The 22630-nt window shown below is 40.8% G+C and overlaps 2 protein-coding genes across 2 annotated transcripts in view; one reads left to right on the forward strand and one right to left on the reverse strand.

Annotated features, from left to right (window-relative positions):
* The window catches only part of TOMM7 (translocase of outer mitochondrial membrane 7), a 58790-nt gene extending 43263 nt beyond the window's left edge, over nt 1–15527 (forward strand). Inside the window, exon 3 of the mRNA XM_053218313.1 lies at nt 15349–15527. Within this exon, the coding sequence (XP_053074288.1) occupies nt 15349–15388 (40 nt within the window). The 3' untranslated portion in view covers nt 15389–15527. The remainder of the gene's footprint in view (nt 1–15348) is intronic.
* IL6 (interleukin 6) lies at nt 15436–20527 on the reverse strand. Its single transcript, XM_015080435.3, has 5 exons — nt 19239–20527; nt 18896–19074; nt 17678–17791; nt 16816–16962; nt 15436–15603 (listed from the first exon to the last, which is right to left on the reverse strand). Exons 1-5 carry the CDS (start codon nt 19330–19332, stop codon nt 15436–15438), a joined length of 702 nt encoding a protein of 233 aa, XP_014935921.2. The 5' UTR covers nt 19333–20527.
* Between the last annotated feature and the right edge of the window lie 2103 nt (nt 20528–22630).

Below are 22630 nucleotides of genomic sequence, written 5' to 3' on the forward strand. Positions count from 1 at the left end.
TTGATGCTTCCCATTCTTGTTTCATGGATGCAATATCTCCTTTTATATCTCTGAGGATATTAATGTTACTTTTGAAGTTTTCTTCATTGCCAATTACCTGTTTCCTTCAAATTGTTGTTTGTTTTTGTTTTTGTTTTGTACCTATCTTCTATATTGGAGGTTTCCTTAGATGTCTGGTTGTTTGCTCATATTAGAGAATTAATAACTAAAAAGCTGATTGCAAGCTCTGAGCAAGTGTGTGCAGGGCTCATTATTCTTAAACTTTGCAAGATAATGGGTGGACCATTTGTTGGAAAGTTCCTGATATTAGCATTTTACATCTTTACTCTTCTATCAAATTCCCCAGACAATATTCTTCTAATATCTTGCCTTGCTTCCAGTATTCTGAACCTTAGTGGGGGATGAGACCAAAGCGTCTTAACATTCAGCTTTTCAGACCACACTCATTCACTCTTCCTTATTTGGAGACCCCTTTCACCCCTAGTTCCTTTGGCTGGGATGCTGAGAGTCAACAGTGGGCATGGTTTTTCCTTTTCCTCTGCCATTTCTTCTCTGCCATCACTGGAGTTGAAGCGGGCCTCTCCATAGGCCTAAAGGCATTTCTGCTATAACACCATTTATACATTACTGAAAGACCTTGTGTTCTGCCAAATCATACTCTAAAAGTAGGGCTTCTGGGAAAGATGAATTAGAACACCACTCAAAATTTTATAATTTTGTATTTAGCACAACATAAAACCAGTAACAGTTCTAATTAAAACAAACAAGCAACAATCCAGTAGCACAGTTAAATTGCCATGTGCATTTGCATCCAGCATTATTCATTAGATCCTCTGCAGCTTTAAACTGAAGTGTAGGTCCTTGAGAACTTTTTCTTCTAACAGTATCCAAATAAATATCTGACCCAGGTGTTTCTTCCCTGATTTTTTTTTTTTTTTTAAAACACAGAACAAATACCTTTGCAGTTTGACATGCATTCTCAGTTCCCTTAAATACTTAATGTAGTAGGAAATGTAGAGGCTTTTGAAGTCACTAAACCAGTCACTAAACTTGTAAAGGATTTGAGCCCCTCTCCCCCTTTTAGGGTTTTTTTAAACTGTTAACGCTTTCTTCTTAATTGTGAGGAATCCTGCTCCTGGTAGCATCTAAACAACCGGGGAAGGTCATATATAAACCCATACAATTTTTGCATTATATCACTTCCCTAATTACCAGTTGTGTTTGAATTAGTTCTCATGAAAGAAACACACACTATATCTGAACAGACTGTATACCTCACTCTGTGGGCCACTGCCACTCCCAGGACTTGTTACTCTGATCTAAAGATCCTTGGATAGGCCCTTCAGAATGCTGGTAATTCCTTTTGGGGACATATGTACTGGCAGGCGCTCCATTCCTCCTGTATCTCCATTCAGACTCCCCAGACCTGGGGCACTCTACTTGCAGACAGCAGCTCTGTTTGTTTCTCTGCTTCACTGATGTACTGTTTTGTTTTGTTTTGTTTTATTTTCCATCAATTTTTCATTTTTGTTATTTTTAGGAAAATTTGAGAAAGGGCAGTGAAGTAGGATATATTACTCCACCTTCTTTACCCAGAAGTTTCACAAGAACAGTAGTTTTCGAGGAAGGTGAAGTCAAAGTTGTCTGGAATGTTACAGGTTGAGAAGGCTGCTTTGGCCCCAGAGACTTAGGGAAGATAGAAGCTATTAGGAGAGGATGTTAGAAGGAGGGGGAGGTGAAGGAAGCATTCTCAGAGAGCAGGGGCTGTGGTTCTTGATCTAGTTTAGTTGAGAGTACTCTAAAGAGTTGTCTATCTTTCAAATCATCAGAATCCCCTAGGAACTTGTGAAAGTTCCTGGGCACCACGCATGAGGACCCACTCTGGAAAATTATGGCTGGGAAAAGAAGGAAAAAGAAAGTCAGTGCATGACTGTAATGTGGCATTTCACATATAAAAGTAGATATACAGGCCCACCTCAGAGATCCTGCAGATTCGGTTCTAGACTGCCCCAATAACGTAGGTTAATAAAGCAAGTTGAATGAATTTTTTGGCTTCCCAGTATATACAGCAATAATGTATATGCTTTGATTAAAAAATATTTATTGCTGGGTGCCTGGGTGGCTCAGTCAGTTAAGCATCTAACTTAGGTCATGATCTCATGGTTTGTGAGTTCAAGCCTCGCATTGGGTGAGCATGAGCTCTGCTTCTCTCTCTCTCCCTCCTTCCCCTCCTGTCTCTTTCTATACCCCTTGTGTGATTCTCTCTCTCTCTCTCTGCCCTTTTTCTCTGCCCCTCGTTCACTTGCGCCCTTTAAGAAAACAATACTTACTGCTAAAAAAAATGCCAACCATCATCTGAGACTTCAGCGATTTTTTTCTAGTCTTTTTGCTGGTGGAGGGTCTTGCCTGGATGTTGATGAATGCTAACTGATTCAGGTGGTGGTTGCCAAAGGCTGGGGTGGCTGTGGCAATTTCTTAAAATTAGACAACAATGAAGTTTGCTGCCTCATTGGACTCTCACAAACCAATTCTCTGTAGTAGGTGATGCTGTTTGATAGCATTTTACCCACAGGAGAACTTCTTTCAAAATTGGATTCAGTCCTCTCACACCCTACTGCTGCTTTACCAATGAATTTTATGTCATATTCTAAATCCTTTGTTGTCATTTCAACAATCTTCATGGCATCTTTACCGGGAGTAGTTTCCATCTCAAGAAACCACTTTCTTTGCTCATCCATAAGAAGCAACTTCTCATCTGTTCAAGTTTTATCATGAGATTGAAGCAATTTAGTTATATCTTTAGGCTCCATATCTAGTTCTAGTTCTCTTGCTTGTTTCCACCATATTTGCAGCTACTTCCTCCACTGATATTTCTCTGACTTATTTCTTTCACTTAGCATAATACATTCTAGTTCCATCCACATTGTTGCAAATGACAAGATTTCATTCTTTTTGACTGTTGAGTAATATTCCATTGTAGATATATACCACGTTTTAAAAAATCCATTCATCAGTTGATGGATGTTTGGGCTCTTTCCATACTTTGACTATTGTTGATAGCACTGCTATAAACATTGGGGTGCATTTGCCCCTTTGAATCAGCATTTTTGTATCCTTTGGATAAATTCCTAGTAGTGCAATTGCTGGGTCATAGGGTAGCTCTATTTTTAATTTTTTGAGGAGCCTCCACACTGTTTTCCAGAGTGGCTGTACCAGTTTGCATTTCCACCAGTAGTGCAAAGGGGTTCCCCTTTCTCCACATCCTCACCAACATCTGTTGTTTCCTGAGTTATTAATTCTGGCGTTGCTGACAGGTGTGAGGTGGGATCTCATTGTGGTTTTGATTTGTGTTTCCCTGATGATGAGTGATGTTGAGCATCTTTTCTTGTGTCTGTTAGCCATCTGGATGTCTTCTTTGGAAACATGTCTGTTCATCTTTTGTTCATTTCTTCACTAGATTTTTTTTTTTTTTTTGAGGTGTTGAGTTTGAAAAGTTCTTTAGAGATTTTGGATACTAACCCTTTTTCCAATATGTCATTTGCAAATATCTTCTCCCACTCCATTGGTTGCCTTTTAGTTTTATTGATTGTTTCCTTTGCTGTGCAGAACCTTTTTATCTTGATGAGGTCCCAGTAGTTCATTTTTGCTTTTGTTTCCCTTGCCTAGGAGACATGTCTAGTAAGAAGTTGCTGCAGCCAAGGTCAACGGGTTTGTTGCCTGTTTTCGTCTCTAGGATTTTGATGGTTTTTTGTCTTACATTTAAGTCTTTCATACATTTTGAGTTTATTTTTGTGTATGGTATGAGAAAGTGGTGCAGGTTCATTCTTCTGCATGTCACTGTCCAGTTTTCCCAATACCATTTGCTGACTGTCTTTTTTCCATTGGCCATACATTTGTGGGTCCATTTCTGAGTTCTCTATTCTGTTCCATTGACCTGTGTGTCTGTTTTTGTGCCAGTACTGTACTGTCTCAGTGATTTCAGCTTTGGTTCTTAATCTCATCTAGAGTGGTACAGCCTTTCCAGGTTTTCAATTTACTCTGCCCAGATCCATCAGAGGAATCACTATCTATGGCAGCTATAGGCTTATGAAAGGTATTTCTTAAATAAGAAGACTTGAAAGTTGAAATTACTCCTTGATCCATGGACTGCAGAATGGATGTGGTGTTAGCAGCCATGAAAACAACATTCATTCTGTCAGAGCTCTTGGGTGACCAGGTGCACTGTCAATGAGCAGTCATATTTTGAAAGAAATGTTTTTTTCTGAGCGCTAGTTCTCAACAGTGGCTTAAAATATTCAGTAAAACATGTTGTAGAGAGATGTGCTGTCAGCCAGACTTTATTGTACCATTTTTAGAGCACAGGCAGAGTATTTAGCATAATTCTTAAGGGCCTTAGGATTTTTAGAATGAGCATTGGCTTCAGCTTGAAGTCATCAGCTCAGCTGCATTAGCCACTAACCAGAGGGTCAACCTGTCCTTTGAAACTTTGAGGCTAAGATTTGACTTCTCCTTTCCAGCTATGAAAGTCCTAAATGGCATCTTCTTCCAACATAAGGCTGTTTCACCTATATTGAAAATCTGATGTTTAGGATAGCCACCTTCACTGATTATCTTAGATCTTCTAGATAACTTGCTGCAGCTTCTACATCAGCACTTGCTGGTTCATCTTGCACTTTTATGTTATGGAGATGTCTTCTTTCCTTGAAACTCATGAACCAACCTCTACTAGCTTCCAACTTTTCTTCTGCAGCTTCTTTACCTCACAGGAAAATTGAAGACAGTTAGAGCCTTGCTCTAGATTAGGCTTTGGTTTAAGGGAATGTTGTGTCTGGTTTGATCTGCTATCTAAACCGTTAAAACTTCCTCCATATTGTCAATGAGGCTGTTTCACTTTCCTATCGTTTGTGTGTTCACTGGAGTAGCACTTTTAATTTCCTTCAAGAACTTTTCCTTTGCTTTCAGAGCTTGGCTGTTTGACACGAGAAGCAGCTTAATTTTCAGCTTATCTCGGCTTTCGACATGTCTTCCTCATTAAGCATAATCATTTTTAACTTTTGATTTAACACGAGAGATATGCGACATTTCCTTTCACTTAAACAGTTAAGAGACCATTATAGGGTTATTAATTGGCCTAATTTCAATATTGTTGTATCTCAGGGAATAGGGAAGCCAAAGGAGAGGGAGACAGGCAGGGAACGACTGGTCAGTGGAGCAGTCAGAACACACACAACATTTATTGATACGACACAGAGACATGAAATGAAAAAGAGCTGTTGGAAACATACTGCTCAATGCAAGGTTGCCACGAATCTTCAATTTGTAAAAAAAGATGCAATGTCTGTGAAGTGCAGTAAAATGAGATATGTCTGTAGTTCCTTTTCTTGCTCTATAGCATTTCATAGAGATGTAAAAATTCCTGTAACCATTTTATCTGTGGCAGTGGTTCAACTGCTACCTAATTAAATTTGATCAATGCCTTCAAGCATAAAGTGAATCATGTGTTGCACCCTTGACAATTATTACTGCTTTTTTTCTAAACAGAGTATTTGACTCTTATTATAAAACTCTTAATTTTCATTTTTCTTTGTGGTTTTTTTTCAGAGGATGGAGATTTCTAAAACCTGAATTGTTGCCACATCAGAACTACTTCTTAGTTTTTATGGTGCTTTGCAGTTAATTATCATTGCACTGGAATAGAGTTTCATTAACAATTGAAAAGTTTGTGGATATGCTAAACAAAAGCTTATCACTAATTATTTGTTAAAATGATTTAAATTTAAATGATTAAGTTAAAATTTGTTAAAATTAATTATCATTAATTTATTTGTTAAAATGTACTTAGTCTACCAACTCTACTAGAAAAACAAACTCTCTTATTTGAATATTTCTGGTAGTTTGCCAACATTTCTTTATCATTTTATTATTCTGTAGATGAATGAGTCGTAGACTCTCAACACAGGTACATAAACCCTGTGTTTTGTTGTTGTTGTTGTTTTGTTTTTTAAATTTTTTTTTTTAACATTTATTTATTTTTGGGACAGAGAGAGACAGAGCACGAACGGGGGAGGGGCAGAGAGAGAGGGAGACACAGAATCAGAAGCAGGCTCCAGGCTCTGAGCCATCAGCCCAGAGCCCGACGCGGGGCTCAAACTCACGGACCGCGAGATCCTGACCTGAGCCGAAGTCGGAGGCTTAACCGACTGAGCCACCCAGGCGCCCCTGTGTATTTTTTTTTAATTGCACATAAGTTCTATGTCAATCCCTCATCTTATAGAAGTTTAACTCCAGCCAAATCAAGGTGTCTTCAGTTAATTTAGGCTCTTGCTTTTCCTAATGCCTATATCTTCCGAGTTGAAAGTCAGTCCCAGGAGCACCAAGACTTCCTAGGGGGTAAGACCGGGGTGGGGACAAGCCATCTGCCCTCTGTCCTCTATCCACAAGGTATTGAATATAAATTGGTATTCATTCATCAGATACAGCCTTGCTCTTGTCTCTGCACTGTCCTGGCCCAAGGCCTCTCTTAGCTATTCTTACTTGTGACCTTCAGACACACACACAACATTTAGATGCCCTTCTCACATATATTTATTACTAAGTAACTTTCTTGTTTTTCCATCTTATGACTCCCTATCTTCCATAGTTAAGGGAGTCTGTATTTTCTCTAGGATAGGAAAAAACTGGATTTTATATAATCATGCATTTTCTCCAGTCCATTTGGTAATGCATACGTTTTGCCATATACTCAAAAGATCAGGGTTTTACAACTGAAGAAAAAAAAAAGATCTACTTTTTACACATCTCTTTGGAAATAGTAGATGCCTTAAAAATCTTAAGTTTGAGTCAAGGAAGGTTCTTGGGGAAAAAAAGAATTACTAGGAATGAAAAGAATACCAGTTTAATATATGAAATATTATCCACAATAATTATATTGGAACTTGTAATATATGATTAATACCTATTGTGTGCATTATAGATTTTAAATTTTGGTTTGGTATTATTTTTACTTTATGAATATTATTTCAATATGTCCTTGTGAGGAAGTGGAAGGCTGGCAGCAATGAGAGATTGTTCACTGGCATGGGCTTTGCATGATGAAGATGTGGCCTTGCAAATTTGATTTTGGCTTAAGAACTAGGAGTACCTGATATTGGTATATATATTCTGCTTCCAGGAAGATGGAATAGACATACTTTCCCCTGCTCTTCCCACTAAATATAACAAAAGCCCTGGATATTATGTATAAAACAAACATAAGAAAACTCTGTAGAGAGAGGAAGCTGATCAACTAGGCACCTTAGGACCTGAGGAATGACAGGATGGTGAGTTCCTTGGGTTTTCTTTCTGTCTCCTATAGTTTAGACTCAATACTGAAGAAAACAGCAACTCAGAATATGCCAGTGGGTGCAGATAAAAAAAAAGTCGTGAGAAAAATTTGATCTTTTAGCCAAAGGTCTAGGGAAGGGACAGTCTCATAAGATGGAAAACTTTCAGATAGTAGCCACTAGACTCCAGTCAAATACCACAGAAATATCTCTTGTCTCAATACACTTTTTCTAGTTGAGAGCAAATGAGGAGCCTAGACTCCCTCCCTCATGAGGCTATAATGAGGCACCCCAACACCAGAAAGAAATGACACTTATCATTGCCTATAGGAAAACAACAACAACAACAATTTAAGTAACAAGCAGATTTCTTACTAGAAACCACAAAACACTGGAAAGGAGTGACACAACATTTTACAAGTACTGAAAGAAAAGAACTGTCAATCCAGAATTCTATATTTAGTGAAAATATACTTCAGGATTGAAGGGGAAATCAAGACATTCTCAGATGATGCAAAGCTAAAAAAAATTGTTGCCAGCATACCTACATTAAAAGAATGACTAAAGAAAAAACAAAACAGAAATGGTAAAAGGAGGAATCTTAGAACATCAGAAAGGAAGATAGAACATGGAAAGAGCAAAAGAAAAAAGAAAAGAAAAAAAAAGAAATGATTAAATACAATAGATTTTCCCTCTATAGTTTTTAAAATTACATTTGATTATTGAAGCAAAAATAATAACTGTCTAACATGGTTCTCAATGTGTGGAGATGAAACAAGAAAATGATAAATGAGGAGAGTAAAAGGGTATAAAGAAAGTTTCTTTCACTGTCTTTTACTCAAACTGGTAAAATGTTGACACCAGTGGACTCTGATCAATTATGTATGTATAATATAATGAATGCATAGAGGAAGCACTAAAGGAGCTCTATAAAGAGATAGACTTGCAGGTAAATCAAAATGGAATTCTAAAAATGTTCAAGTAACCTACTGGAAGGCAGGAAAAAGAAAGCAGAGATCAAACATAATGTAAAAAGAAAATCAAATGGCAGATTTGAGGCTTAACATATCTGCAATTACATTAAGTATAAACGATTAAAAATTTTTTAATGTTTATTTTTGAGAGAGAGAGAGACAGAGAGACAGAGTGCAAGCAGTGGAGGAGCAGAGAGAAAGGGAGACACAGAATCTGAAGCAGGCTTCAGGCTCTAAGCTGTCAGCACATAGCCCAATGCTGGGCTCAAACTCACAAACGGTGAGATCATGACCTGAGCCGAAGCCGGAGACTTAACCCATTGAGCCACCCAAGTGCCCCTATAAATGATTTAAACATACCAATTAAAGACAGAGATTCACACTATATATTTAAAAATGTGACAGAACTATGTGTTGTTTAAGAAGCTCACTTCAAATAGTGCAAATGATATAAGTAGGTTGAAAGTAAAAGGATGGAAAATATATACTATGCAGATCTTAAACAGAAGAGAGAAGTAGGTATATTAATGTCAGATAAAATAGACTTGGAATAAAATTAATAAGGACAGAGACAATTATTACATACTGATAAAAGGGTCAAGCCACCAAGAAAACATAGTAATCTCAACTGTATCACAGTTGCCAAGTATATGAAGCAAACTGCCAAGAACTGCCAAGTGTATGAAGCAAAAACTAAGATAAGTAAAAAGAAAAATAGACACATTCACAGTTCTGGTTGGTAGCATCAATACTCCTTTCAACAGTCAATAAAACAACTAGAGAAAAAATCATCAAGGGTATAGAAGAGTTCTACCAACAGGTGCTAATTGCCAGATAAAACACTTCACCTAACAGCAATAGAATATGTATTCTTTTCAATAACCCATGGAACATATACCAAGACGGACCATATCCTGGGCCATAAAACAAATCTCAACAAAGTTTAAAGAATTGAAATCATATAAAGTATGTCCTCTGGCCACAGTGTAACCAAATTAAAAATGGATATCAGAAAGATGGTTTAAAAACCTCCAAACACTGGGAACCTAGAGAACACACTTTTGAACAATCCATGGGTCAAAGAAGTCTCAAGAGAAATAAAAAAAAAAATACATTGAACTGAATTAAAATGGAAATGCAACATATGAAACTTTGTGGGACAAAGCTAAAGCAGTACTGATGGGGAAATTTATAGCATGAAATGCTTACATTAGAAGGAAGTACATACATTGTGTAATTTTTTCCTGAATGATAATACAACAGGGCAACGATAGAGCAAGAATTGAGTTTTTGAGATCCTGGAAGACTCTACCCCATATAGGCAATGCTACCAACTGGCATGTTCTCTGATTAAAGACCTGGGTACCAAAGAAAGCTGTGCTACTTAGATATTCTGAATCTGCTCCTGTCCTGCACAGTTACTTTGCTTTATGCATGTTTTTCATCCTTGGTTAAGAATAAATCAGGATCTATGTTAGAATATAGGATAAGCTGCTGTAACAAAGATATCCTGAAATATAGTTGCTTAAATAAGATAGGAGTATATTTTCTTATCATCTAACAGTCTAGTAACTGTTGATGATTCAGGTGGGTGAGTCTATTCAGCTCCATGAAATCATTTAGTGGCCAAGTTTCCATTTATCTCTTTGCTGCACTAACCTGTAAGACAGAGCTATCCGGTAGAAATGTCTGCAATGACAGAAATTTATTTGCACTGGTCAATATGGTAGCCCCTAGCATATGTGATATTGAAGACCTTAATTTTTAGTTTTACATAATTTTAGTGAATTTAAAATTAAAATTAAATGCGCATTGGTGGCTACTGTCTACCACATTGGACATTGCAGCTGTGGATATTCTATTCTGCATGAATGAAGCTGATTCACTACATTTGTTTCTAATTCGCAGAAAGGTGAAACACTAGAAATGGAGGGGAAAAAGTATCTTTTTTGACAAATGAAAGTAAAATTACAACATCAACTTTACTCACGTTTCACTGATGAAAACTTAGCCACTCTGTTGGGGGTTCCCAACACCATCCTCGGGTTCAGTGATTTACTAGGAGGGCTCACAGGATTCAGGGCATATGAGTCACAGGACTCATACTCATGGCTATGACTTATTACAGCAGAAGGAGGCAATGCAAACTCAGCAAAGGGAAAAGACACATGGGGTGAATTCTGGAGAAAATCAGGCACAAACTTCCAAGAGTCCTCTTCCAGGAGAGTCACATAGGATGCGCTTAATTCTTCCAGCAATGAGTTGTGACAACACATGTCTACCAGGGAAGTTCATCAGCAACTCAGCACCCGTAGTTTTTATTGGGGTATCCTCTGCTTTGCACATATTAAAATTTCATATTCTCAGAAGGAAAGCAGGTGGTTGGTGTAAACCATATGGTTTGTATAATTTAGGATCTGTTGCCACTGGGGAAAGTTTTATACTGATGTAGGGAACTGTTTACCAGTCAAGTTCCCAGATGCCAGTCAAGGGCCAAGCTTATAAGCAGGCTTTTCTAAAGATAGCAGTCTTTGGCCTGCTATGTTCTTTTTCTCAGCATAGTCACTCCTACCTGCAAAGTCGAATGGGAAATGTAGCCTCTAGATGGGGAGCCACATGTCTAACTCAAACTCTATTACCACGAAGAAATGGAGAATAGATTTGAAAGGATAACTGGAAGTCACCTATGGAATTTGCACACTTTGTGACTTTATACAAGTTGCTTAGACTCCCTGCTCCTTTGGCTAATACATGTGTCTCAGAAATAATACATACATTGAACCATGCTTGGCACATGGTAAGTGCTCAATGACACTTATATTACTATTACCATTTTTAATTTAGTCTATTCTTAGAGCATGTGGGTTGTTTTATCTCTTCCTTTCTATTCTTAATCCGCCAGAAACTTGGAAGTTTTATTAGGGGTGGAATCTGGACTGCTGTCCTCTGTCCACTTTCTCTGTTGCAGATTTTGGGGTCATTTTCATAGTGTAATCTAAGTGTCCCCTAGCCCCTACGTAGCATTTGGAGATAATCCTTTCCTTTAGCATCCAAATATAATAGCCAGTATCCCCATTCCAAGCTGACTATAGGAAATGTAGACTTGTCCCAAATTTTCCTGAGTATTCTTGACTTCTTTTTCTTTTAAAATTTTTACTATTAATCTTTTTTTATTCTTGATTTTCTTGGTGGGGTCTTACATATCCTGATCGTTGTCTGTCACTTCTTGCTTTGAACTCTTACTTTGAGTTTCTCTGTTATCACTTCTTTGAATCTTCTTGTATTTTCAACCTTCCATTGTCCATTTTCCCCCAAAGGTGGACATGAACATCCTTGCTTTCTTCAGAGATTGGCTAGAACAAGGCTACCATAGATTTGCTTTATGTTGGTAAATAAAACTCATAGAACCTTTATGAGTGAGGGAGAAGATAACAGAAAATTCAATACTAGACATCACAGTGTCTGAAATTCCTAAGTCACATCTGCCACAAGGTGCTCCTCATCCTATTCTCTCTTATTTTTATTTTTTATTATTTATTATTTTTTTGCCTCTCACCTCCATAGTACTGTCTTCCCTGTTGCTGGAATGTGCTACAGAAAACTGGATCTTTTCTAGACTATTCGATGCTACTTCTACATCCCAATCTCCTTACCCCATGACACCAGAAGAAACTGAAAAATCCCTCAACATTTAAAAAACAGAAGCAAATACACAAAAGAAACCCCCAAATCAAAAAGTCTTTCCAAGAAAGTTGCTCTTTACTTTTATGTTGTATTAATGATTTTATTTAATTCATCCTCTGTGCTCTTTCATAACAGACCTGCTGCTTCAGCTTCATTTCTGTTAATTCCCTCTTTGTACTTCAGCTGTTTAGTAGGACTCCTTCAGTTTCTCCAACATGCTCTTTCCTGCCTCCAAACCTTTGCCCATGCTGAGGTCACCACTTGGAACACCTCCTGTGCCTCTCCCACTGGCTGAATCCTGTACATTCTTTTAATATAAGCTTAAATGTCATTTTCTTCTGGAATGCCTTTCCTGAACACTTGAGGCTCTCCTACTGTGTGCTGCCCCTGGTAGCTGTGTTAGTTTCATACGGTTCCTATAACAAATTACTACACACCGGGTGGCTTAAAACAACAGGAATTTATTCTTTCACAGTTCTGGAGGCCAGATGTCTGAAATCAAGGTGTGAGCAGGGCCATGCTCTTTCTGAAGGCTCTAGGGGAGGATCCTTGTCTTTTCCTGCCTTCTGCTGATTTCGGCAATCCTTGGTTTGCCGATTCACCTCTCCAAACCTGCTTCCCTCCTTACATGGACTTCTCCCCTGTGTCTCTTCTCTTCTTGTAAGGCCCACCCTAATGACCTCATCTTATCTTGATTACATCTGCAAAGATCTTATTTCCAAGTAAGCTCACATTCACAGGTACTGGGGGTTAGGACCTCAACATATCTTTTTAGGGGACACAACTCAACTCATAACAGTAGCATACAGCAGTTATTTCTTTGAACTGCTTTCTCTAGTTCGTAAGCTTCTTGAGAACAAAGACCTAGTCTGTTTTATTCACCATTATATCCCCAGGGCCTAGCAGAGAATCTGGCACATCGCAAATACTCAGAGAGCATTTGAATAAAGTAATAAGTGAAAACTCTCAAATACAAAATCCTTTGTGTTTTACTCTTCTATTTAATCCCTACTTCTTTCCTCTCTCAAAGACTTGGTGGTCTCGGGGATTCCTGAATCTCAGTCAGCAATCGCCAAATCCTACTGAACTAGGTCCTAGCTATCTTTTGCTAATGGCTGCCATCACCTTCTCTTTTCTAGCCATTACCACCATCCTAATTCAGGGTATTGTCATCTCTTCCATGGACTAATGATGTTCCTCCAATATCCTCTTTCAGCCCCTTTTCTATCCATTCTCCATACTACAACTCTTATATGTCCTACTACTTAAAATCTGTCAGCACATTCTCACCACATAGGGCTTCTGATGCTGTCAGTGATCTGGCCCTAGCCTACGCCACCCCTGCCAACTCCCAACCTTTTAACCACCCTCCTTATTCTTTCTGTACTGGACATAATGTAATTCTCAGTGTCTTAATCACAGTGTGCTCTTTGTTGATTCAGATTTTTGCACGTGCTGTTTCCTTTGTCAGGAGTGTACTTCCCACCATTCTTGGGCTGACTAACTCATTACTGCATATCTTTTACATCTCAGTCAAAACCTCTCCCTAAGACTCCATGACTGCCCTCCCCAGGCTTAGGTTCCCCTGCTATTGGTGCCCCCTGTATAGGTTCTCAGCAGACCTCACATTTCTCTTTTGTAAACCTCATCACAGTTACATTCTTTGCTCAATATCTGTCTTCCATGCCATAGTATAAACCACATGAAGGCTGGGGCTGCATCTAGCTTGCTTACCTCAGCATCCGCAACATTGCCTGACTTCTACAAGATGCTCAACACATTTTTGTTTGAAGAATGGATGCATTCAACTGCCATTTCTCTTTGTTCTTTGATTTGGCTCCCATTTTGGGAAACCCACTGGTTTCTAGAAATCAGAATATGTGTCTCTTTTCTTGCTTGGCTCCTCTCAGTTCTTGGCTCTGTGGACTTCCCCTTATTCAGCAGGAGTCTTCCCCTGGAGGAAGAAGTCTATGGTAGTTAGAGTGGGAAAAGCTTTATTAGAAGGCAGACCTTTCATCTTCCTGGGGCTGAAAAGGGGAAATCTTTACTAAACTCCCAACATAGCATTAAGGTAGGATAGAGGGGCTATGTGTAGATTGCCTCTCTTATCACCACTCTCAAAGGGGGCGAGGAGAGAGCATGCAAAGAATATTGTTGGTGGGAAAGCAAATGGATATAGATATATATGTACTGATTATTCATTGCCTCCTCTAGAAGTTCTTAGAATATTTCTGCCTAGCTCTTGCTATTTTTCTTGAAGATGAAGATACATAAAGACAGTATTTGTAGTTTTTCCACTCACTGACCAACAGTATCTGTCCCCCCAAATTGAGATATCTTATATTTGATCATTTATGTATAGTTTCTTCATTTAACAAATATTTATTGAGGCCTCCTATGTTCAGTTTCTGGGCCATTGGCTCAGAATGCCAAGATGAATACAATAGAGTCTACCTTCTTGAGGAAAGAAGGCTTGCTGGAAAGAAAACTCAATCAGTTTTAAGATGTCATACAATGTGATAGGTGCTATGATAGACAGGTACGTGCAATGTTTAAGGAACCTAGAGGAGGGAGGCAGAGCTTCTAATCATTATTTAGAAGTGCACATTGCTAGATCTTATACAATGGTTATGCCCTTTCAAAGGCTTTTGATTGTATCTTTAAATGTATTTCCTGTATTAACATGTCTTGGGATTTTCTACACCTTTCAAACTGTTGCCTAGGAAGTTAAGACTAAGGGGCCTGGAGAGAATTAGACCTGGATTTAAAATCTGAGCCTGAGTCTTATCTTGCAGCTGGGTGACTTAGAGAAATCACTTACTCTCCCACATCCATAAAAGAGTGTACACGTGCTAGGATTAAATATCACAGATACAACACATTTAGCGCATGCCTGACATGCAGTAGGTTCTCCGTTATATCTTTCTCCAGGTGATTGTAGCTCTTTTTGGGTGGTGGTGGTGCTGGTGACAAAAACCTGTTTCTATTCAGCTTCATGGGACACACAGAGGCTCAGTTGTGGATTTTTTTTAAAAAGCAGTTTATTGGTATAAAAACAATTTAAACATTATATAAATACAATATAAATATTCCTTTTAAAAATATGTATAAGTTAGCCACGTATTTGAGGTAAACCTACACATTCCAAACAATGATCTGGCTCTGAAACGTTGAGGATATTCCAGCTGTGTAGCCATTTCATGTTATCTTTTTCAAAATGAATACATAAAATATTTCAAGTGGCACTTCATAAAAAATATAAATATCTGCTCCTTATATAAATTAACTCAACATCACATGTTTAAATATCAATAAATTAAAAATAATTAAAATAGTGTCCTAACGCTCATACTTTTCGTTCTTCACAGAGAACAACATCAGTTACATGCCCAGTGGACAGGTTTCTGACCAGAGAAAGGAATGCCCATGAACTACAGCAATCTTAGATGCCCAGGTTACATTATCCGAACAGCCCTGAGGCTGAACTGAAGGAAGTCCTCCAGCCTTCGCAGGGTGAGGTGAATTGTTGTGTGCCTCAGCCACTCTTCCTGTGACTGCAGCTTAGCCTGCAGGCCAACTTCTACAGTTGGGACAGGGATGGTTACCTCATCCTGATTCTTTCCCTGAAGGGAAAAGAAAGCAAAAAGAACTATTTAAGTATTGAACAAATCCTTTGCAGTGGTGGGATGCTCTGTGCTGTGGGAAGACGTTCAAATTCGGGGTGAAGGAGCCTGGGTGGGGCTGCCTGCCCTGGCTCGCCCAGGTAGGGGGAGGTGGCTCTCCCCTGAGCCCACCTGAGCCCATCCTGCATGCAGCCCTTTCATGGCGACTGAATCCTACTCCCCACTTTGCTAATCTATGTCTGCTAGACCATGAGCATCTCGAGGGCGGCCATGGTGTCTTGTCTTCCCTTATGCTAAACAGTGCCTGGCACAAAGCCCCATCCATCTGCCATCTATTGAGGGTCCACTGGTCTGTGGTATAAGGGGGACTGGGAAGCACCTTTCCACAGACCCACTGACATGAGGCTGAGTAGTTGTGGGAGGGCTTACACCTCCAGGTGTGGTTCTAGAGCACGGCAGCATGGGCATCCCCTGGAACTTGTTAGAGATGCGAGTCTCAGCTCTCCCCCCAGACCTGTTGGATCAGACCCTGTGCTGTGACAAGATTCCTGGGGATTTGGTGTGTGTTTTAAAGTGGGAGAAGCGCCGGTTTAAGGCAAACAGCCAGAAAAGGCAGTGGCAGTATCAACACCCATGTGCCTGCTTCTCTGTCTAGTGCGCTTTGTTTGGCTCTTCCACATGCTGTGCCATCAAGCCTCCATTAGGTGGCATTTGAATGGCTAGCTGGTAGTGACCAAGGCCTTTGGTACCTGCTCTCCTAGCCTTTAAACATTTTTCTGCATTAACTCTTCCAGCAAAAGGTAAGGGGAAAGAGTTGAAACTACCACAGTGACAACAATTATCAGTTGGCAATAATTAAAATATTAAAATAATTTTTATGCCCTCTGTTCTTTGTTATTATAGATCACTGAGCAGGATTGGATGTGCTTCCTTCTGCCTCTACAGATTTTTTTTTCTTATATCTTAAGCCATTATAGTAGAAGTTGATGTTAAAATCTCATTTAACAGTTTTAAATATAGTTATTAATGTCTTTTGCAGAAGAGAACCGAAAGAAAAAACAAAAAGTTTCAACTATCAGAAAATCTTCCTTAGATCCTTTCCTCTACATGTGGCCATCTCTTTTGAATTGGCTTTGCATTCCCAAGTTGTCTAGGCTCCTTTCTTTGAGCCTGTGTTCCTCGCACCAAGGGAGGGGATGAGGAAATGCTCACCTTACGCTTCAGCATCTGGAGCAGGACGTTAGTACTGGTGTACACAGACTTGGCATTTTCCTTATCACCCTCATACTTGTCCTGGAGGAATTTCAGGTATATCTGAAACTCCTGAAGACCAGTAGTGATTCTTGTCAGGCAGGTCTCCTAAGAGAAAAGATGGGGAAATCAGTTATTGCTAGGAAGGTATAATCAATTTAAAAAGTTAAAATCGCTATAATTCAGCTACTTCTCCCTCTGCTCCTCCAAGGAACTTCAAATACCCTTTAGCATTGTATTTTGAGACATCAGACAGCATCAGCTGCCCCATTTTAAATATCTGGACAGAGACACTACTTAATCATTTTACCCAAAACCTGATAGATGCTGGAATGTGGCAAAGGGGTCTTTCTCTGATTCTCCCCTTAATACTCTTCCTTCTGGCTGCACTCCTGTCCTTGTCAATATTGGGCTGAAACCTCCTTTTATGGAATAATCAGAAGTCAGTGCAGGATATCCCACTGTCTGGAAGGAAGAGGGTGTAGAGAATGACCTCTACACAGAGGGCAGACTGGGATCCTGCTAACAGCAGGCAACAAAGAGAAGGACAACTTTACCCAGGATGGATTAGCTAAACCTACTGGGGTTTCTAACATTTGATGGCCGCAGAAATCCCAATACAGAAGGGCTATCTCTAACCACTGCATTCAAAAGTAAGCTGCCTTCAGAGAGATTCAAGTTGGCTTCCTTGTGAAATTTACATGATGTTCTTTACATTTATCCCCTTTGTTGTCTGCCTGGTCTATATGCATACAGACACTGCATATCAGAGGGAGAACTTTTGACTAAGGAATAGTTAAAAGTGAATGTGATGTGTTCATACCTGATTGAACCCAGATTGGAAGCATCCATCTTTTTCTGCCAGTTTCGGAAGATTTAGGTTGTTTTCTGCCAGTGCCTCCTTGCTGTCCTCACATTTGTTATAGTTGTCACACATCTGGGGAGGAATACCAGAACTGTTGTCAAAGAAGTGCCCCCAAAACAAACACCACTAGAGGGCCGATTCATGTTTTATTTTTACCCAGGCAGGAAGTCCTCTAAGAGAATGGTCACACCACATCAGCATCCAGGCAAGCCAGGTCTCGTGAAGATGGGCACACTTGGGCTCATTTCTGGGCACCTATGACTTCACACTTGTTGCCTATCCTGAGTCTTGGTGTCCTTATCTCTCCAAATTGGGGATAATGAAACTCCTCCTTTGTAAGTTTTTTGTGAAGATGAGGCATACTATTTACATAAAGTGCATGGCACATAGTAGGTAGTCAATAAATGACAGCAATTTTGATGATAATTGGGTGAATGTAATTTGAGCCCCAATTTTCCAGCTAGAAGGACCTTTGAGATCATCTAGTCCAATTCCAAAATTTTACAAATGGGGCCCAGAGGTGGTAGGGAATTTGCCAAAGATCACAAATCTGGTTCAGCAGAACCAGAACTAGATTTGGTTCAGGACTCCCAATACCCCCTCCTGCACTCTTTCCTTTCTACCGGATAGAGCCAAACTACCTTACTTTTAAAGCTTTGGAGCTACTTTAACCTACTTATGATTTTGCCACTTTGGTGGGCTGTCAAGTATGCATCTTATATGCTAGAATGACTCTGGGGAATCCCTAACCACTGAGCTTCCATAACCTAAAAGTTTTGTGATTTTTGTGAGAAGCTCAACATTTATTTCAGGAGGCACTCTGCCAATGCTTCCAAAGTGCAAGAGAGACAAAGAAAATTGGTAGACATTATTTTTTGGTTAGGAAAAAGGAAGTCCTGAGAGGCAGTGACACCCAGCCCATGCCAAGTATGGAGCTGGGAATGGGCCAAGGGGCATGGATTTCAACCCCAGTGTGTGTTTTCCAGGAGGGAAAGGAACTCCCTGAGACCAGCAGCAGAAGAGAAATACAGAAGACGTCTGTCCCTTTGGCCTGAAATCTAAACTGCCCCAGAACCCAGCAAAGACTTCCCAGTGCAGGAGCCCTTGTCCACATCCAGGGCCCAGGAGGTGAATGCCCACACAGGTCCTTTATCACCCTCAGTTGAGCCTACCCACCTCCTTTTTCAGTGCAGAGATTTTGCCGAGGATGTACTTAATGAGTTCTTCCATTTTGTCTGCAGAGGTGAGTGGTAGTCTATTTGAGGTGGCATCTCCTCCCAGGGGTCCCGGGGTAGGGAAAGCAGTAGCCACCACCAGGAGCAGCCCCAGGGAGAAGGCGAGTGGACTGAAGGCGCCTGTACCGGAGGGAAGGGAGAACAGCCAGTGAACAGACCGCACAGCTGGGGGAGCTGTGCTGCTGGCTGTTGGCTGCCTGCCAGCCCTCCCAGCAGACACACACCCCTCCCTCAGCCGGCCCGGCTGCCAGGCAGTTCCAGGGCTAGGGATTTCCTTCACTTACTTGTGGAGAGGAAGGTCATAGCTGGAGTCCCGGAGGGCAGATGGAGCTCTCTTTCGTTCCTGGTGGGCTCGAGGGCAGAATGAGCCTCAGACATCCCCAGTCTTATATTTATTGGGGCTTGAGACTCTAATATTGAGACTCATGGGAAAATCCCACATTTGATAAATCTCTGTTGGAGGGTGGGGGTGGGGCCAGAGCGGGTGGGGCTGATTGGAAACCTTATTAAGATTGTGCAATGTGACGTCCTTTAGCATCACAGGAATCACAACTGGGGGGGGGGGGGGCGGAAAGTGCCGCTTAGGTCATACCAAGCTAGCCTAAGAGGCAGGATCACTCTTCCTTTACTTTCTTTTCTGTTTTTTGTTTTTATTTTTTAAATTTTATTTATTTATTTATTTATTTTTTAGTGACTCAGCATTTTGGCATGTCTTAAGAAGGAAAGTAAAGTTGAAGTCATGCACAAAGTTTTACAGGAGGGGGGGCAAAAAGCTAAGGCTGACTATGATTTAAGAAATGCTCTCATTACCAGATTAACAGGCTAGGATTTAGTATTCCATTTAATTCATAGTCATAAAAACCTAAGACGTTTTGACCTGAGCTTCCTCAGACCACACCATAGCCCACTAGCTTGGGGTTACAAGTAAGATGCTACTAACAGCGAGCCATCTGCAGGACTTTCCTCTCTTTGCTGGCTTTCTTTGTGACCAGCTGTTGCAGAACTGCCTGACTGCCCCCAAATCTCGTGCAGTTGTCTCTAGGGGTTTCCAGACGTGGTGTGAGGTGCACACATAAATGACTCCTCTGTGCCACGATGTGGCATCTGCCAGTTTCTTTCTCACCTCTTCCAGCCCACTTCAGCCAGCTCAGCCTCAGCCCTGCTCTCTCCCTAGTGGCCCCTTGGGGACCCTCCCAGTGAACACTTTGATCTCTCTGCCGAGGGGTTTGTCTTGTGCTGCTAGTGCTGTCCCCACTGCTGGTCAGAGGGTGATCCTGCTCCTCAGGGAGAGAGCCCTGAGGAGACCAGGTGGGTATTGTCTCTGCTGGAGCCCTCAAGTTAGCAACGCCCACTTGGTTCAGAGCAGAAGTGGCAAGAATACTACTCACCTCTTTGACATGTCAAAGGAGGACCTTGTGAAATTTTCTAGAGCTTGTGTTCATCGCTCCCTCCTGCGTAGGACTGGTTTTGAGTCCAGAGGTAGCTGGGAAGAAATCTCCTAACACAGACTTGGGCTCTCAGGCTCTGAATCATGCTTTGCCTCCAGCGCCCCAGGCTACCTTACTGGGTTGAGCTTGTATAGCTTGTACAGGTTCCCTCAGCCCTTATAATGACGTCTCTTGCAGGAGGGTCCTTGGTCTCATGCAAATGAACTCTAGACCAGGCTGCCTTACTAGTCTCCCAGACACCGAGGCAGCTCTGAAGATTGGCTCCAGGTTGAAACTAGGACCCTTGTACAGCACCAAAAAAAAAAAAAAAAAAAAAAAGGAAGAAGAAAGAAATATTTACAAAACACAGTGTTATCACAATCAGCTTCTTTGCAAAGATCTCATCAGGATTGCTAAAACAAGGACCTCTGGTACAGTATTTAAAACATAAATTGATTTACTCAAGTTTTGTTTTGTGAAAAACACTTTAGGACCCGCCTGGTTGGGGAAAGTGAGGTCATTCATTCTTTCACTGACTTTCTAAATGGAGGCAGGTCCTGTGGCCGTAGGGGGCGGGGGTTGTCCGAAAATGAAAATGGGAGAGGATGGTTGGTTGAATGTTTTCGCTTTTACTGTTCTTGGGTATTGAGCAACTCAGACACCCCCAGCCGAGTCCTCTCTTCTGCAATGAATGAACCCACCTCCCCTGCCCACCCTGTGATACATGCAATAGGCCTCTGTAGCATGGGATTGCTTTTTCTCATATATCTATCTTTTAGAAAATATGACTCAGTAGATTTCAAATACCTAGTGACTCAACGACAACATTCGGTATTTCTTTTCAGTTAAAAGTTTTTAAAGTAGGAAGTACACATACATGATAAAATGTGCAAACAGGATATCAGGGCATACAGGGAAAAGTAAGTCTCCTTCCTTTCCAACTCCTCTCCTTAGAGGTAGCTTCTGACCCACAGTATTTTCACCTAAATCCTCTGTTACCCTAATCTGGGTGAGGTTTTCTTGGCTACCTAGGGACTCACCTCTGTATTTACACTGCACGCACACGCATACACATTTGTATGCAAATATCCACACACTTTAATTTCCCATTGTGTGGATGCCACCCAGGCAGTTCTCTATATCATAGAGTACAGACTTTTGAGTCGTACAGCATGGGTTTAAAGCCCAACTCTGCCACTTGTGGTATGACCTTGGCTAAGTTACCCGAAGGATCTGTCCCCTTGTTTGTCCATCTGATAAAGCTGGGATAATAGCAGTTCTTCCCATACAGCTGTTGTGAAGACTGAAGGAGATGACATGTGAAAAATCCCTGGCACATAGGAAGGAAGCCGAAAACATGTGCTCTTTGTAACATTCTGCGGCTCAGGGTCTCTGCGTTGGAGAGCTCCTTCAGCCCAGTTCTGTCAGCCCACGCTGTCCTGCCTGTGAGGGAGGCTATGAATGAGCCCGGCTACTGTGCCAGTGATCAGCTGGTCTCCCAGTCATTTTTCCTCCAAAGAAATGACATTCTGTATTTTGTTGAAAACGCCTTATGGCAAAAGTGAAAAATGCAGGAAAAAAAAGTGGTTTCCCCTCTTTTTTGAGAACATTAAGATCCCCAAACCTGATCTCTCAATTTAAATATTGAGCCCAGCTGTGTTTTTCTCCTACACCATTTCCAAGGCTTGCTGCCAAGTGTTTTTATGACAGAAGCCCTCAGCCTTCCCTGTCCATGGCCCTCATCATTATTCAAAGTCTGGAAAGTGGGAAGACCCTGCAAGGGTGAGGAGATCAGACCTTGTGCTTCTGGCAGCCAGGAAAGAGCAAGTTGTGTGGAGGTGAGAATGCATGTGTGTGGAGAGGTTGGAGGATGCTGCCTGCCACTTTGCATGTTGTTAGCCTCTAGGGTCTATATTAGTGTCAATGCCATGGGCTGGCATTTGCTTGTGGGAGAGATGGGCTCTTTTTTGCTCCACAACATTAACACAACATCTGTAACTCCACCACGATGGCTTCCTTTCTTTGGATCTCAATGGATCTTCCACTTGGAGAGCTCATGCATCTTATTTTAACATGTACAAATGACCAGGAAAGGCCATGTTGTCAGCATTTATTAACTAATAACCTCAGTGGCTGCATTGCTCCACTGCTGATTTAAAGTAGCTGCCAGCTGAGACCAAGAGAGATAGGACAAATGGGAACATATAGGCAAGTAGAAGAGAAACCAAGTAGCTCTGCATCCTTTTCCA

The sequence above is a fragment of the Acinonyx jubatus genome, chromosome A2, assembly GCF_027475565.1.
Source record: "Acinonyx jubatus isolate Ajub_Pintada_27869175 chromosome A2, VMU_Ajub_asm_v1.0, whole genome shotgun sequence".
NCBI lineage: Eukaryota > Metazoa > Chordata > Mammalia > Carnivora > Felidae > Acinonyx > Acinonyx jubatus.

Bases quoted from the DNA above. Each gene is read 5' to 3' on its own strand.
- IL6 (XM_015080435.3), bottom strand. From the start codon at position 19,332: ATGTCTGAGGCTCATTCTGCCCTCGAGCCCACCAGGAACGAAAGAGAG. The intron at 19,075-19,238 runs GTAAGTGAAGGA...CCTCCGGTACAG, and splicing joins TATGACCTTCCTCTCCACAA to GCGCCTTCAGTCCACTCGCC. The intron at 16,963-17,677 runs GTATGAACACAT...CTTTTCTCTTAG, and splicing joins TCCAATCTGGGTTCAATCAG to GAGACCTGCCTGACAAGAAT.